We start from the raw sequence: 17133 nt of genomic DNA, 5'->3' as shown, positions 1-17133 counted from the left end.
CGTCACTCAATAATGTGAAGGAAAATAAACCATGTTTGGATAGAAGGAGTTGGCCATAGTTTCAACTCTCATTCCATAGGAAATGAGTATTCAGTTGCTTTAGAAATTAACTTTGCCAGTTTACCATATTTCTATTTGGTACAGAGTATAATGTGAGTATGAACGTAATTGCCTGACGGGACACACACATAATTGGGGGTTAGTACACTGAAGATTATTAATAGATTATTTTTCTCAGCATGTGACATTTGAAACCCATGGCCCTTTGGCAGTTTATAGTAAGTGGGACAGTAACATTTGGATTTGGGAAATAAGGATGGTATTTAAAGGTCCAATGCTGCCATTGTTATCTCAATATAAATGTTCTGGGTAAAAATGCAATACCTGTGAATGTTTTCAACTAAAATGGTAAAAAAAAAAAACTTAAATAGCTTCTTTGCAAGAAAGAATTTAGCTAGGACTTTCTGGTATTGGGCTGGGTGGGCAGGTGAAAACTGAAAACTAGATGTTGGCAGAGAGGTTAGGAACTCTCTTTCTTATTGGTCTATTAACAAATGTACTGCCAAAACAGGCTGAAATCTTTTTAAGCAGCTTACACTAAAAAGGAAATTAACATAATGTTCACAATTTCACAGTATTATTCCAACCTCTTTCTGTGGGAGATATATATAAAACACAGCAAAATCACACTTTTGACTGCACTGGGCCTTTAACTTGTAGTTTAGAATGAAAATGAAAGTCAGGAGATGTGATGCATTTCAGCGTTTTTTATTTGAGCACTCAAAAGAAAGTATTCATAGCAACCATGTTACGTGTCCTTCGCAGCCATGGATTACTCTTTACGACTACGAGCAGAGCTTGGACACACATGGCTTATCCACGTGACAAATGGAAACCGTTATGAGATCATTTTCCAGGCTAGAACGAGCATTTCATACCATTTGATAATTGTTAACACGATTTGATCATGTTTTGTGTCTGCAAAAGAACAACTTTCAATTGGTTTTATGTGAAGAGAGTCCTACATTATGTTTTATGTCATGCAACACCAATCCGAGGTGTTCTGGACCACAACTTTAAGCTATCATCAAAACCATAAGGAACTCTTGTCTGAAAAGTTGTGGCACATCACTTAGACAGCACTCGCAAATGTCTGACTGACAAAGAGTGGTGTCAGGGGAATATCAGCCCTGTGAATCCAAGCCCAGTTAGAGAGGTGACATTGTGACATGTGAAATAGTGCTGTCATGTCCAGTTGCCAGGTTTGTATTGAGGATAGTCTACATGCTGGGAATAAAGGTACTTTGTCCTCTTATTCAACACAGACTGTAAAAAGAGGTGAAACAAGGACATCAGAATGTTTTATGACCACACACAATGATTGTGCAACTTATCATGAGGTGAATATTACACATGATATGACCGTATACTCACTTTATTTGGGGGGGGGGCAACAGTTCACAGTGCATTTCTCATGTGAGTGAGATGGGGCTCTTGTCCATGTGCAGTACAACACATAATTTACTACCTGAGGTTTCATAGAAAATATAAAGTCTCTATCACTACAATGATGTGGTTTTAAACCGAGGTCACATTGAGCCAGATGTGATGCAATGATATGAAATGATTTCCAATACATGTTTTGTTGATTGAATTACAGTGATATGGTTATATCCACTCTTTGGGCAAAAAAGCGAATTAGATTGTATTTAACTGTAAAAGGTGTATGTTGGTGAAAGGAGTCACCACCATTGAAACGCAGCTGTATCTTCTGTGCAGTAGCTAACCCAAAACCCACGTAGCTAGCTTTAAAGTAGCCCGGTGAATACTAACATTTAGATTGCTTAATACTGCCATTGGTGGAGTCTGTTGGACAACTACTGCTCTAGGTTTGTGTTCAGGAACATGAGTGGAGAACAAGAGATAGTCAAACTATAGTCATATCACTGACCCTCTTCACAATCAGTAGCACAAACACACGCAGGCACACACACAAGCACACACATACATACAAACATACACAGACACACACACACCTTAATGTGTCATTATACAGTAGTGACAGACAATAGAGGGCTGTGACCGAGAATGTTGTCCCCCTGCCCCACCCTTGTCCCATGGGTCAGCAGCTCCTCCACTGTGGTCCAGTCATCCAGCAGTTTATGGTTCCTCAGACGGCTCTGCTTCCTGTGGCTGAGCTCCAGCACTGTGCTGCAGCCTCCTCCAGGACCCCCTGCACCCCCAAGGCCCCCAGCAACCCCTGTACCTCCAGCCCCATTCTCCCCTGCCCCCTCGGCCCCACGGTTCAGCTTCCTCTGCCTCTGCTCCCGGGCCCACGCCAGGTGGCGCCGGCGCTCCGTCCTGTTCCAGTAGCGGCCTGCCAGGGCCTCCCCGCGGGCATCGTCGTCCGTGGTGACCTCACTCCGCTCGTCAGCCAGCCGGGAGGCCCGAGCCTTCAGTAGTTGGTTCCTCACCGCCCGGGGATTCCCAGAGAGACCCCTCCTGGAGCGGGCAGAGGGCCCATCCAGCGTACTATAGAGGGGACCGCAGGGACAGTCTGCTTGGGGCCAGTCCCCACCAATGTGAGGATGTCCCAGTGTCGCAAACTGACGCCAGTCTGCTGGCTCCTTCCCACGCTGTTTCTTTGAGGGACTCTTGGAAAGACCCTGTTTCTCACTGTTATATTCCTCACTGGCCATACTGCTTCTGTGGTTATCCACACATCCTTGCCAGGTGCCTTCCACATGGTCACTCAGTGGACATCTCCTCTTCTCACTGATGTCTGTGTTGAACCCCCTGTTGTATTGTCCTGTGCCAGAGTTCTCAGTGGGCACGGCTAGGTGGTTTGGGCTGCTGGGCGGTTGTCGGTTTACGTGTCTGTATTTCCTTGTGGCAGTGTTCCCAGCGGGCAGGGCTGGGTGGCTGGCCCGTCTCCTGTCTGATAAGTCATGCACAGTGTGGCTGCGGCTGGGAAGGTCCTCAGAAGAGTGCTGGTTCAGCATCAATGCTCTCCTCTGGCAGGGTTCTGTACGGCAGCTGGAGGCAGCAACCCCAGGAGCAAACCCGGTGCCATGCCTGTTCAGCTGGGGGCTCCTGGCTTTGCGGAACTGAATGGAGCTACTACCCATGGTGCACTGGTGGGTCATGGCTGTGTGAACTCCATCTGCGGCTCTGCCAGCCTGGGGGTCACAGGTCAGGGTCTCAGGGATGGACTCCAGGTCCCAGCGAGACTTTGATCTCTGTTCCCGGGGCACGACGCGACTCCGGTAGTTGTGGATCCTCCCATCTATAATCTTCTGGAAGTGGCGGAACTCCCCTGTGCTGACGCTGTGGAAGCCAGAGTCACTGAGCTCTGACGAAAGGAGGGACTCAGAGGAGGGAGAGCTTCCCCGGCTGGTGTTTCCTGGAGGAGAGGACATAGGGGCCTCTACCCCCTCCTCTGTCTCTGGGTCAGACAGGTCCCCCTGGTGGAGGCTGCCGTCGGTACAGCCCAGGCCGCTGTCAAGCTCGTGGAGAGGCAGGTAATTCAGAGGCCTGTCCAGCCAGTGGCCCTCATATTCACTCTGAAATAGAGGATGGAGGAAACATTGGTTGTTATACTTGTGAATGTTTATGACCCGTGTTCAAATAGACCATTGTTTTCTATCTTTTTATTTCTTACAGTACCTGGCTCAAGAAGCTGCTAGGCTCATCATTATCAGTGTTACAGCAGCCAATCAGACAGTTCCTGTTATTGGGCTGGTTAGTCATCATCTCTGGATCCTATAGGTGAACATAACGAGTGGATACACAAGTCTTAGATATCAATGGGGTGTACAAAATCTAGGCTAGACTCATTAACAGATGTAGGATATTAATTTGATCACCCTGTTAGAGGAGAATGTATAACTTGTGTATTTGAGGTATAAAAAGACTTCTGAAGTTTGTCATTTCCACTTAGAAATGGTAGACTTGATTCTCCCTTACAAAAAATGTACTAACCCTAACAAAAATGTTTGCAACCCTAACAAGAAATTGACCAACCCCGACAAACATGTCCATTCATTATAATCCACATAATACATTTCCCATTGCTGCAGGATTATTTTCCTGCTGTAGCAAACCGGCTCAAATGAATAACTCACATCATCATACTCTATCCTGTTAATGTCCTCCAGATTGTAGGCAACACTGGGGAGGTATCCATTGGCTGCATAGAGTTCTGGTGGAAGGGTCATGTGATCATAGTAAGGTCTGTGGAGAATGAGGTCATCACATATGAAAACATGGCTGTTTCACACCGTAGGCATTTTAAGCGTAAGTGACTATGTTTACACATTAGACCGGTTCAAGTCAGTGGTTCCATTCAATTCTAACACAGCTTCTGTATCCATCTCACGGCGATACTCTAAATGACATAACAAAGAGCCTCAATCATGAGACATCACTGGTTCAATATAACTGGGTCACTATTAATCTGCCATTATACTTGCATACACAAGCAAATAAAGAGACAGAGAACAAGTAGAGAGGCCCAAACCAAGCAGCACATACCCAGAAGCGTAGGCACAGAGGCCAGGCCCGGCCCCCTCCCCCTCCCCTAGGGCCCTCAGAGCTTCCCAGGATTGCTGCTCCGTCTGGGTGCCGCAGTCAGACACTGGGTACTGGGAGTGATGACGCCTTCTCCCTCGCCGGTGTCTCCCCTCAATCTGCATAGTGATTGGCTGCTCATAGCCGTCCCCCCGGAACTGCAACTTCTCTCGGTGGCTGAGATGGGACAGGTCACGCCCTTTGACCTGGGAGACATATGAACATGCAAGGTCAGATGTAGAGGAAGTGAGGTAGTTGAGTTTTGCTGGTTCATTCATGCCATCTGATATCTTATGTCTGTTTTGTCTTTTGTTAGACACAAGGACATCACAGGACCAGGATGGCACAGTTGTTATAATGTACAGTATATGTGTGGGCCATGTCCCATCGAACAAAAGCACTATGGTGGAAAGAATAATAGAGCATCAACACCTCAATAAAGATCATGTTTGGAAGTGGCAGACAGTACTGTAAGCAGACATTAGCTTCTTGTTATTATAATGCGTGAAGTCTCATGGGTCTAGAAATGTAGGCCAGCTGAGCTGGACTGATTCTCGCCATGGATTCTGGGCTGTGCTTTTCTGGCTCATCTGAAAAGCTTTGTGCTCAATAAAACCCTAGAGATGCAACTCAGGAAGATCTTTTCCACCCCACTGCACTCTTGGGCTGTCCCCGGCTAAAGAAAATCTGGGTGGACCAGGAGTCATCTGCTCTTTTGTCCAATCGATTGTTTGATATTTTAAAACGCATATTTTTCAATATATAGACACATCCTAAGTGTTAAAATCATATCAACTATATGCACTGAGCTTGTCTGATGCTTTAAGCACTGTTTCACTTTTATGCTCTGTTTGATGAAATAATTAAGACACACAAAGAACTAGAGGGAGTACAACCACAATTGATTGTCCTTCTGCAGGGCCGGGCTCACACTTGATGTGCTGGATTTAAAAAAATCACAGCCAGTATCTGTGTGACTCGTACCCATTGTGTCTCTCTCCTCCCTGCTGCAGTGACCACCACCGAACATCAACAGTGTTTATCGCGCTGTCCATTTTGCTGAAGCTGGAACATAATCACAGCCATTTCTGACTGAAAAGTTCTGTTACCGAAATCCTTCACTTCTTAAGGAAAGAACATTCCCTATTCCCTCAACCGTTGCTCTCTTTATGTGACACGTGTGCATCGAAAGCAAGTGACCAATAGGGCCTGACCTACAGCATAATCACATCAATAAAATGGTTATAACAATTTCAGAACACCGTAACACATGTGACAGCAAAATGGATGCAAAGGACGTGACAAATAAACTTGAAACAGGATTGTTTACTGGTTGCTCAGGAGGTAAAGGGGAAGTCAGATGTGTGGAATAAATCTTACTAGTTGTGTAAAATACTGGAGATCAATAAATACAATTTAAATAAGAAGCAACACTTCTTTATATATATTATGTGTGCTGTTAGATTACAATATCATATTCCTGATCGTTTGGAAGAAAGAACAAAACTAAATAAATCATACATCTGAGTCTGTTGTAATGTGTTTTGTAAAGCCTTTATTACAGCAAAGACTAAAAACAGTCACATTAATTTCTGAATACAATTTCCCGAAATGGAACGGTTTATTTATTGCTTATGCTAATTATTCAATGGTCGCATTGTTATCTTATTTTAAAACAAAAATGCTTGATTGCATTTCGAATCATGAATGACTTGTATATTGTGTGATGACATGAACAAATTAATGATTGATTGATACAGTAGCCTATATAAGTATTGAAATATAGGCCTAAGTAAGTTATGGTATCAAGACTGAACAGGATGCGCTCTTAGGCCAACAGCTCAATGGTGGTTATACAAGGCTGTTATATAAGATTACTAATGATAATGACATTACTTATTGTTATAATGATGATCATAATAATAATAGTAATAATAACAATAAGAAAGAGATCAAGAAAAAGGAAGATTAATGTTATTACTATAAATATAATTTTGGAACAGTGTAAACAACACAAAATAAGTTATAAACAATACCAGAGGCTGTTGTAACGAAAGAAAAAACGTGTAAAGCCTTTATTACAGAAAAGTAAAGATAAAAAATAGCCGAATTTGTGAAATCGTTTATCCAACATGTTGTGATTGGGTGAGGCTTGGTGCTCACGGAATCAGTAGGCTACTAAACAAACACTCAAACAGGCAACAGAAGCAGGATCTGTCTTATTTCTGTAGATATACAGTACCAGTCAAGTTTGGACACACCTACTCATTTACAGTGGCTTGCGAAAGTATTCACCCCCCTTGGCATTTTTCCAGTTTTGTTGCATTACGATCTGGAATTAAAATAGATTTTACGGGGGTTTGTATCATTTAATTTACACAACATGTCTACCACTTTGAAGATGCAAAATATTTTTGATTATCGAAAAAACAAGAAATATTACCAAAAAAAACAGAAAGCTTGAGCACGCAAAATATTACTTTTTGTTTAACACTTTTTTGGTTACTATATTATTCCATATGTGTTATTTCATAGTTGTGATGTCTTCACTATTATTCTACAATGTAGAAAATTGTAAAAATAAAGGAAAACCCTTGAATGAGTAGGTGTGTCCAAACTTTTAATTGGTACTGTACATGGATGATTTTTAAAGCTAGGCACATTTAATAGCTAGTATATTGATTATAGACCTAAATAATTGGGGTTTCCTCTCTTCTCACTTTTCTTAGACAATAAGGCAAGGGCTGTTTTCTCGTCTCCTCATTCTGCTGCTGCCATTGTTCTCAACACCAATATGCTGTTTAACTGCTGTTATTCACAATCAGTGCATTCGGAAAGTATTCTTATCCCTTCACTTTTTCCACACGATCGTCGTAGTGAGGAGACCAAAGCGCAGCATGGTGTGAATACATTATTTTAATGTAGATGAAAGAACACGACGAACACTAAACAAACAAACAAAATAATAAGACGAACGTGACCGCTATAGAAACTGAGTGCTAACATGCAACATCACATAGACAATAACCCACGAACCACAATACAAAACAGGCTACCTAAATATGGTTCCGAATCAGAGACAACAACAAACACCTGCCACTGATTGAGAACCATATCAGGCCAAAACACATAGAAACAGACTAACTAGACATGCAACATACAATGCCCACTCATATCACACCCTGACCGAACAAAACATAGAAACCAACAACGCAAATAATGGTCAGCGTATGACAGTACCGCCCCCCCCCCCCCTAAGGTGCAGACTCCCTCAAAACCTAAACCTATAGGGGAGGGTCTGGGTGGGCATCTGGCCGCGGTGGCGGCTCTGGCGCGGGACGTGGACCCCACTCCACCATAGTCATTTCCCTCTTCAAGGGCCTCTTTAGAGTGACGACCCTCGCCTCTGACCCTAATTAAAGGCCCTACTGGACTGAGGGGCAGCTCCGGACTGAGGGGCAGCTCCGGACTGAGGGGCAGCTCCGGACTGAGGGGCAGTTCTGGACTGGCTGGTGGCTCTGGCAGCTCCTGGCTGGCTGACGGCTCTGGCGGGTCCTGGCCGGCTGATGGCACTGGCGGGTCCTAGCTGGCTGACGGCTCTGGCGGCACCTGGCTGGCTGACGGCTCTGGCGGCCCCTGGCTGGCTAACGGCTCTGGAGGCTCCTGGCTGGCTGATGGCTCTGGCATGTCCTGGCTGGCTGATGGCTCTAGTGGGTCCTGGCTGGCTGACGGCTCTGGTGGCTCCTGGCTGGCTGGCGGCTCTGGCGGCTCCTGGCTCCTGGCTCCTGGCTCCTGGCTGATGGGCGTCTCTGGCGGCTCCTTGCTGACTGGTGGCTCTGGTGGCTCCTGGCTGACTGGCGGCTCTAGTGGCTCCTGGCTGACTGGCGGCTCAGGACAGACAGGAGACTCTGGCGGCTTTGGGCAGGAGGTAGGCTCTGGCGGCGCTGGACAGGCGGGAGCACCTGTAGGGATAAGGCGGAGAGACAGCCTAGTGCGGGTGGCTGCAACCGGAGAGCTGGTGCGTGGAGGAGGCACCGGATAGACCAAACCGTGAAGGCGTACTGGAGATCTTGAGAGCAGGGCTGGCACCATACGCCCTGGCTGGATCCTCACCCTAGCCCAGCAGATGCGGGGATGTAGAGCACCGGGCTATGCACGCATACTGGGGACACCGTGCGCTCCACCACATAACACGGTGCCTGACCAGTAAAACGCCCGCCGGGGTAAGCACGGCTCGGAGAACTGTAACGTCAAGCTGGCACAGGGTGTGCAGGGCTAGGGAGGTGCACAGGAGGCCTGGTGCAAGGGGCTGGCACAGTCTTCACCAGACGGCTAGCACGCACCTCAGGACGAGTATGGAGAGCTGACCCAGGTGACATTAAATCCCAACACGCTCCGTCGGGTGGATGTCGTGCCTCAGGTACCAACACAGCACCTCACTCATAACTCTCTCCTCCAATCTCCCCATTAACTCCTTCACTGTCTCTGCTTCACTCACCTCCAATACCGCCCTGACCGGCTCTGGTTCCATCCTTGGCCCCTTACGGTAAGCTGGGGGAGTTGGCTCAGGTCTGACTCCTGACTCTGCCACACTCTCCCTGTGCCCCCCCAATACATTTTTGGGGCTGCCTCTCGGGCTTCCAGCCGCCCTGCCGTGCTGCCTCCTTATACCGGCACCTCCCTGCTTTCGCTGCCTCCAGCTCTGCTTTGAGGCGGCGATATTCCCCTGGCTGTGCCCAGGGTCCTTCGCCGTCAGGAATCTCCTCCAAGTCCATGAGTCCTGCGTTCTTTGCCCCTGCTGCTGCTGGCCGTTACCACACTGCTTGGTCCATTGTTGGTGGGTTATTCTGTCACGAGTGTGATAGTTATGTTACAGCCTTATTCTAAAATGGATTTAGAAAATGAAAATATCTCATCAATCTACACACAATGCCCCATAATGACGAAGCAAAAACAGGTTTTTAGAAATGTTTCCAAATGTATAAAAAATAAATCAACTGAAATATCACATTTACTTAAGTATTAAATTAAGACCCTTTACTCAGTGCTTTGTTGAAGCACCTTTGGCAGTGATTACAGCCTCGAGTCTTCTTGGATATGAAGCTACATGCATGGCACGCCTGTATTTAGGGAGTTTCTCCTATTCTTCTCTGCAGATCCTCTCAAGCTCTGTCAGGTTGGATGGGGAGCGTCGCTGAAACTGCCATGACAACACACCATGCCATGTTTCAGAACACCTTAAATCAGTCTAAATACCCTCACAACCATGTGTTTCAATACTCCAGCAAAGTTTAGGTTTTGTGTCCTTTAAAGTGGTGGCAGTTCAGTTGCCACTAGTTTAGAGCACTTTATTTTAGCAGTTTAAGCTTTCGGTTTTAATCATTTAGGCTGTGTAACAGTTAGTGGTCATGGTATGAAGGTTTTGTTTTGAGTGGTTTTTGCACCTGGTCATAGACAGCTGTTGTGTTCTGCACTGAAGTCCACAAGTGAAGGGAGAAGGTTAGAGGAGGAGAGCGAAAAGGAATTATACAACTAGCAAAGTGATGATGCCGTATGTGGCTGCTTTGAAAGTGAACTGTGTGCGGGTGATTCGGGGTGTATTCATTCCGCTGATTCTGTTGCAAAACGTTTCTCAAACGGAACGAAGCGGGGAGGGACCTACCTGATTCTGTCCAATAGTAACTCTTGTTTCAGTTGAAAAACGGAATGTTTTGCAACTGTTTGGACTAATGATTACACCCAAGATCAGCTAGATCCAGGCAATAGTGTGCATGGCCGTATTGAATATGTCGCTTTCTGTCACCTTGATTACTCCAATTTGTCTCTTGACCTGTGCACCTACGTTATAAACGTTCAATTGTAGGCTAAACTGAAGCAACCTCATGATGGGTATAGGACAAATTTGAGTATCATGTAGTTGCTTAAACCTATCGATGATACATTGAGCTGGGTGAATGGAATATAAATGACAATCATCCAATATGCTGTAATAGAAATAAAGTCATGCTCATAAAAAATGTATTGTCCTCCCTCATCTTAAACGGCACCGACCGCCACTGGTATACTGTGTGTCTGTGCTTGCAAACTTGTGAATTTATATGCGTGTGTATTGTGCTCAGATTCCAGTTTATAAATTCAAGGCAGGCAGCCAGGTTGAGCAGCCATAGCTATTGCTAACAGTAGTTACTCCATTGACAATGGAGACATACACTCTATCAGGTCACCCATGAACACATTCACCCTCTGGTCACCAACGAGCAATCTTCTCTTAATGCACAGTATACAATTCTTTTGATGCATTACAATGCACAGTATCTGGACCATGGCTGCTAAAATGGCCAGAGGCTGCTTGGGGCAAATAGAGATAGACAGTGTGTTGGTGAATAGTCGGCCTGTCTAGAGGCATCTACATGGCTTCCTGTGAGACCAGAGCAGGTCACCACAGCCACCATCAGTCCCTGTTAGCTACGCTTCAACACACACAGAAACTGCAGTAGTGTCTGTTCTTTTCATGGAATATTTTTGCCAACACAAATACGGTATGCATGCTAAAGACCCTCAGTTATGCAAACACACTCAAACGAACGCACATGAGGTCATACCATAAAATTGTGCGTGACCACACAAACACGTACGCGCGCACACACACACACTGTCTGCCCCGATCGGGTCTTCAGATTACGTAGCCTGCGTATGCTGACTTCTCTGTGTGAAGTAAGACATGATGGTAACAGTATAGGCTGCTTTGTCTATAAGCACACAAATCCCAGAACAAAGGCACAGGTTGAACGCACTCATGCAAACACACACACACACACACACACACACACACACACACACACACACACACACACACACACGCACACACAACCACCCTTACTTACCCCATTCCCATTATCAGCCCACTGTCCCTGTCCAGAGAGCCGACAGCCCATGTCTGTGTCACTCTGGTGGAGGTCTGGCCGATCCACTTACAGCAGTGGAGGGGGAGAAAGGAGGAGGGAAGGCCAGCTCGAAGGTAAGAGGAAGGTAGACAAGCCAGCTCAGAGGTATGAAGGATGAACCCCAGTGCAGCAGTGCATCGATCCAATCTGTGCCAGAGTCCTGGGAAGAGGAAAGGCGGGCAGAAATGCCCCCCCCCCTCCTCAAATGATAGAGAATGTGAGCCTTGTCAGTGCGTGGATTCTGCAGTGCTGGAGAATAGAATGCTGCTGTTACTCGCTTCACTTCTCTCTCATCCTCTCTCAGAGTCAGCCTCTGAGGCTCCACCCACGAACAGACCCTCTGCTCATGCATATTCAGCATCTGTCAACACCAATGAACCAATCCCAGAGCCAGAATGAGAGAAGGAGGGAGGCCTGTGGATGGTATTGGTTCAAAGGATTAGCAGTCAAACATTCATTCATTATTATGATTCATTATTCAGTCTTCCCCACAGTGTTATTACCATTTGTACTTGATGAAAATGAAATGGTCTTTCCCTTTTTAAACCCTCTCCTCCCCAAACGAAGGTACAATATGTTGGTAATTGCATGGCAGAGATTACTCCTATATCAATGTCATATTTTGCATTATGTTTATATTTGCCATTTTAATGATAGAAGCTAAGAGTGTCAGTAAACAAATACAGTATCTCATTATTATGCTTAAATATTCAAGTAGCTAACCCTTGGCAAGAACTCTTACCAGCTGTTGAATTATTGAATGCTGGGGAATTGGTTTAGTTATGGAACATTTTTGTAGTGGCATAAGGTGTCCAGAAGGAGAGGGAATATTGCAAGAAACACTAATGCTGGTTAATGAGCTTTCGTTCTAAACTCGAGGGAGAGAAAGGCATAAACACACATCCACCAGCACACATTACTTCACATCACCTACAGCACCCAGTGTCACAGGAAGGCCAAAAAGATCATCAAGGACAACAACCACCCAAGCCACTGCTTGTTCACCCTGCTATCATCCAGAAAGCGAGGTCAGAAGAGGTGCATCTAAGCTGGGACCAAGAGACTGAAAAACAGCTTATATCTCAAGGCCATCAGACTGTTAAATAGCCACCACTAGCATATTAGAGGCTGCTGCATAGACTTGAAATCACTGGCCACTTTAATAATGGAGTACTTGTCACTTTAATAATGTTTGCATATTTTGCATTACTCATCTCATATGTATATACTGTATTATATTATATTCTACTGTATCTTAGTCTATGCCGCTCTGACTTTACTTACATTTGTGTGTATAGTTGTGTATTATTAGATATTACTGCACTGTTGGAGCTAGAAACACAAGCATTTCGCTACACCCGCAATAACATCTGCTAAACACGTGTATGAGTCCGATAACATCTGATAAACATGTGTATGTGTCCGATAACATCTGATAAACACGTGTATGTGACCGATAACATCTGATAAACACGTGTATGTGACCGATAACATCTGATAAACACGTGTATGTGACCGATAACATCTGATAAACACGTGTATGTGTCCGATAACATCTGCAAAGCAAGTGTATGTGACGGATAACATCTGATAAACATGTGTATGTGTCCGATAACATCTGCTAAACACGTGTATGTGACCGATAACATCTGATAAACATGTGTATGTGTCCGATAACATCTGATAAACACGTGTATGTGACCGATAACATCTGATAAACACGTGTATGTGACCGATAACATCTGATAAACACGTGTATGTGACCGATAACATCTGATAAACACGTGTATGTGTCCGATAACATCTGCTAAGCAAGTGTATGTGACGGATAACATCTGATAAACATGTGTATGTGTCCGATAACATCTGCTAAACAAGTGTATGTGACCGATAACATCTGATAAACACGTGTATGTGACCGATAACATCTGATAAACACGTGTATGTGACCGATAACATCTGCTAAACACGTGTAAGTGTCCGATAACATCTGATAAACACGTGTATGTGTCCGATAACATCTGCTAAGCACGTGTATGTGTCCGATAACATCTGCTAAACGCGTGTATGTGACGGATAACATCTGCTAAACGCGTGTATGTGTCCGATAACATCTGATAAACACGTGTATGTGTCCGATAACATCTGCTAAGCACGTGTATGTTACGGATAAAATCTGCTAAACAAGTGTATGTGTCCGATAACATCTGCTAAACAAGTGTATGTGACCGATAACATCTGATAAACACGTGTATGTGTCCGATAACATCTGATAAACATGTGTATGTGTCCGATAACATCTGATAAACACGTGTATGTGACCGATAACATCTGATAAACACGTGTATGTGACCGATAACATCTGATAAACACGTGTATGTGTCCGATAACATCTGATAAACACGTGTATGTGTCCGATAACATCTGATAAACACGTGTATGCGACCGATAACATCTGATAAACACGTGTATGTGACCGATAACATCTGATAAACACGTGTATGTGACCGATAACATCTGATAAACACGTGTATGTGTCCGATAACATCTGCTAAGCAAGTGTATGTGACGGATAACATCTGATAAACATGTGTATGTGTCCGATAACATCTGCTAAACACGTGTATGTGACCGATAACATCTGATAAACACGTGTATGTGACCGATAACATCTGATAAACATGTGTATCTGTCCGATAACATCTGCTAAGCACGTGTATGTGTCCGATAACATCTGCTAAACATGTGTATGTGTCCGATAACATCTGCTAAACAAGTGTATGTGACCGATAACATCTGATAAACACGTGTATGTGACCGATAACATCTGATAAACACGTGTATGTGACCGATAACATCTGCTAAACACGTGTAAGTGTCCGATAACATCTGATAAACACGTGTATGTGTCCGATAACATCTGCTAAGCACGTGTATGTGTCCGATAACATCTGCTAAACGTGTATGTGACGGATAACATCTGCTAAACGTGTATGTGTCCGATAACATCTGATAAACACGTGTATGTGTCCGATAACATCTGCTAAGCACGTGTATGTTACGGATAAAATCTGCTAAACAAGTGTATGTGTCCGATAACATCTGCTAAACAAGTGTATGTGACCGATAACATCTGATAAACACGTGTATGTGTCCGATAACATCTGATAAACATGTGTATGTGTCCGATAACATCTGATAAACACGTGTATGTGACCGATAACATCTGATAAACACGTGTATGTGACCGATAACATCTGATAAACACGTGTATGTGTCCGATAACATCTGATAAACACGTGTATGTGTCCGATAACATCTGATAAACACGTGTATGCGACCGATAACATCTGATAAACACGTGTATGTGACCGATAACATCTGATAAACACGTGTATGTGACCGATAACATCTGATAAACACGTGTATGTGTCCGATAACATCTGCTAAGCAAGTGTATGTGACGGATAACATCTGATAAACATGTGTATGTGTCCGATAACATCTGCTAAACACGTGTATGTGACCGATAACATCTGATAAACACGTGTATGTGACCGATAACATCTGATAAACATGTGTATGTGTCCGATAACATCTGATAAACACGTGTATGTGACGGATAACATCTGATAAACACGTGTATGTGTCCGATAACATCTGCTAAGCACGTGTATGTGACGGATAACATCTGATAAACACTTGTATGTGACCGATAACATCTGATAAACACATGTATGTGACCGATAACATCTGATAAACACGTGTATGTGACCGATAACATCTGATAAACATGTGTATCTGTCCGATAACATCTGCTAAACATGTGTATGTGTCCGATAACATCTGCTAAACAAGTGTATGTGACCGATAACATCTGATAAACACGTGTATGTGACCGATAACATCTGATAAACACGTGTATGTGACCGATAACATCTGCTAAACAAATGTAAGTGTCCGATAACATCTGATAAACACGTGTATGTGTCCGATAACATCTGCTAAGCACGTGTATGTGTCCGATAACATCTGCTAAACACGTGTATGTGACGGATAACATCTGCTAAACACGTGTATGTGTCCGATAACATCTGATTAACACGTGTATGTGTCCGATAACATCTGCTAAGCACGTGTATGTTAAGGATAAAATCTGCTAAACAATTGTATGTGTCCGATAACATCTGCTAAACAAGTGTATGTGACCGATAACATCTGATAAACACGTGTATGTGTCCGATAACATCTGATAAACACGTGTATGTGTCCGATAACATCTCATAAACACGTGTATGTGACCGATAACATCTGATAAACACGTGTATGTGTCCGATAACATCTGCTAAACACGTGTATGTGTCCGATAACATCTGATAAACACGTGTATGTGTCCGATAACATCTGATAAACACGTGTATGCGACCGATAACATCTGATAAACACGTGTATGTGACCGATAACATCTGATAAACACGTATATGCGTCCGATAACAACTGATAAACAAGTGTATGTGTCCGATAACATCTGATAAACACGTGTATGTGACCGATAACATCTGCTAAACACGTGTATGTGTCCAATAACATCTGCTTATCATGTGTACCGATAACATCTGCTAAACATGTGTATGTGTCCAATAACATCTGCTAAGCACGTGTATGTGTCCGATACCATCTGCAAAACACGTGTACCGATAACATCTGATAAACACATGTATGTGTCCAATAACATCTGATAAACACGTGTATGTGTCCGATAACATCTGCTAAACACATGTATGTGTCCGATAACATCTGACAAACACGTGTATGTGTCCGATAACATCTGTTGAATACGTGTATGTGACGGATAACATCTGCTAAACAAATGTACCGATAACATCTGCTAAACACGTGTATGTGTCCGATAACATCTGATAAACACGTGTATGTGTCCGATAACATCTGATAAACACGTGTATGTGTCCGATATCTGCTAAACACGTGTATGTGTCCGATAACATCTGCTAAACAAATGTACCGATAACATCTGCTAAACATGTGTATGTGACCGATAACATCTGATAAACACGTGTGTGTGTCCGATAACATCTGCTTAGCACGTGCACCGATAACATCTGCTAAACACGTGTATGTGACGGATAACATCTGCTAAACAAATGTACCGATAACATCTGCTAAACATGTGTATGTGACCGATAACATCTGCTAAACACGTGTATGTGTCCGATAACATCTGCTTAGCACGTGCACCGATAACATCTGCTAAACATGTGTATGTGTCCGATAACATCTGCTAAACACGTGTACCGATAACATCTGCTAAACACGTGTATGTGACGGATAACATCTGCTAAACAAATGTACCGATAACATCTGCTAAACATGTGTATGTGACCGATAACATCTGCTAAACACGTGTATGTGTCCGATAACATCTGCTTAGCACGCACCGATAACATCTGCTAAACATGTGTATGTGTCCGATAACATCTGCTAAACACGTGTATGTGACGGATAACATCTGCCAAACAAATGTACCGATAACATCTGCTAAACATGTGTATGTGACCGATAACATCTGCTAAACACGTGTATGTGTCCGATAACATCTGCT

At 44.0% G+C, this 17133-nt stretch overlaps 1 protein-coding gene across 1 annotated transcript; it reads right to left on the bottom strand.

Moving 5' to 3' along the window:
* Positions 1–2048: 2048 nt before the first annotated feature.
* On the bottom strand, positions 2049–4221 carry LOC135559347 (uncharacterized). The gene is made up of 3 exons (XM_064993516.1): positions 4125–4221; positions 3667–3762; positions 2049–3563 (listed from the first exon to the last, which is right to left on the bottom strand). The coding sequence occupies exons 1-3, from the start codon at positions 4215–4217 to the stop codon at positions 2049–2051; spliced, it is 1704 nt and encodes a 567-aa protein (XP_064849588.1). The 5' UTR covers positions 4218–4221.
* Positions 4222–17133: the final 12912 nt, after the last annotated feature.

Source organism: Oncorhynchus masou, chromosome 18, assembly GCF_036934945.1.
Source record: "Oncorhynchus masou masou isolate Uvic2021 chromosome 18, UVic_Omas_1.1, whole genome shotgun sequence".
Taxonomy (NCBI): Eukaryota; Metazoa; Chordata; class Actinopteri; order Salmoniformes; family Salmonidae; genus Oncorhynchus; species Oncorhynchus masou.
Note: the sequence above shows the minus strand (reverse complement) of the source record. Positions and strands in the feature narration are given on the sequence as shown.

Coding starts and splice junctions, on each gene's coding strand:
- LOC135559347 (XM_064993516.1), bottom strand. CDS start 4,217: ATGACCCTTCCACCAGAACTCTATGCAGCCAATGGATACCTCCCCAGT. Junction 3,763..4,124: donor ACAGGATAGAGTATGATGAT/GTGAGTTATTCA, acceptor GTTCACCTATAG/GATCCAGAGATGATGACTAA. Junction 3,564..3,666: donor CTAGCAGCTTCTTGAGCCAG/GTACTGTAAGAA, acceptor CCTCTATTTCAG/AGTGAATATGAGGGCCACTG.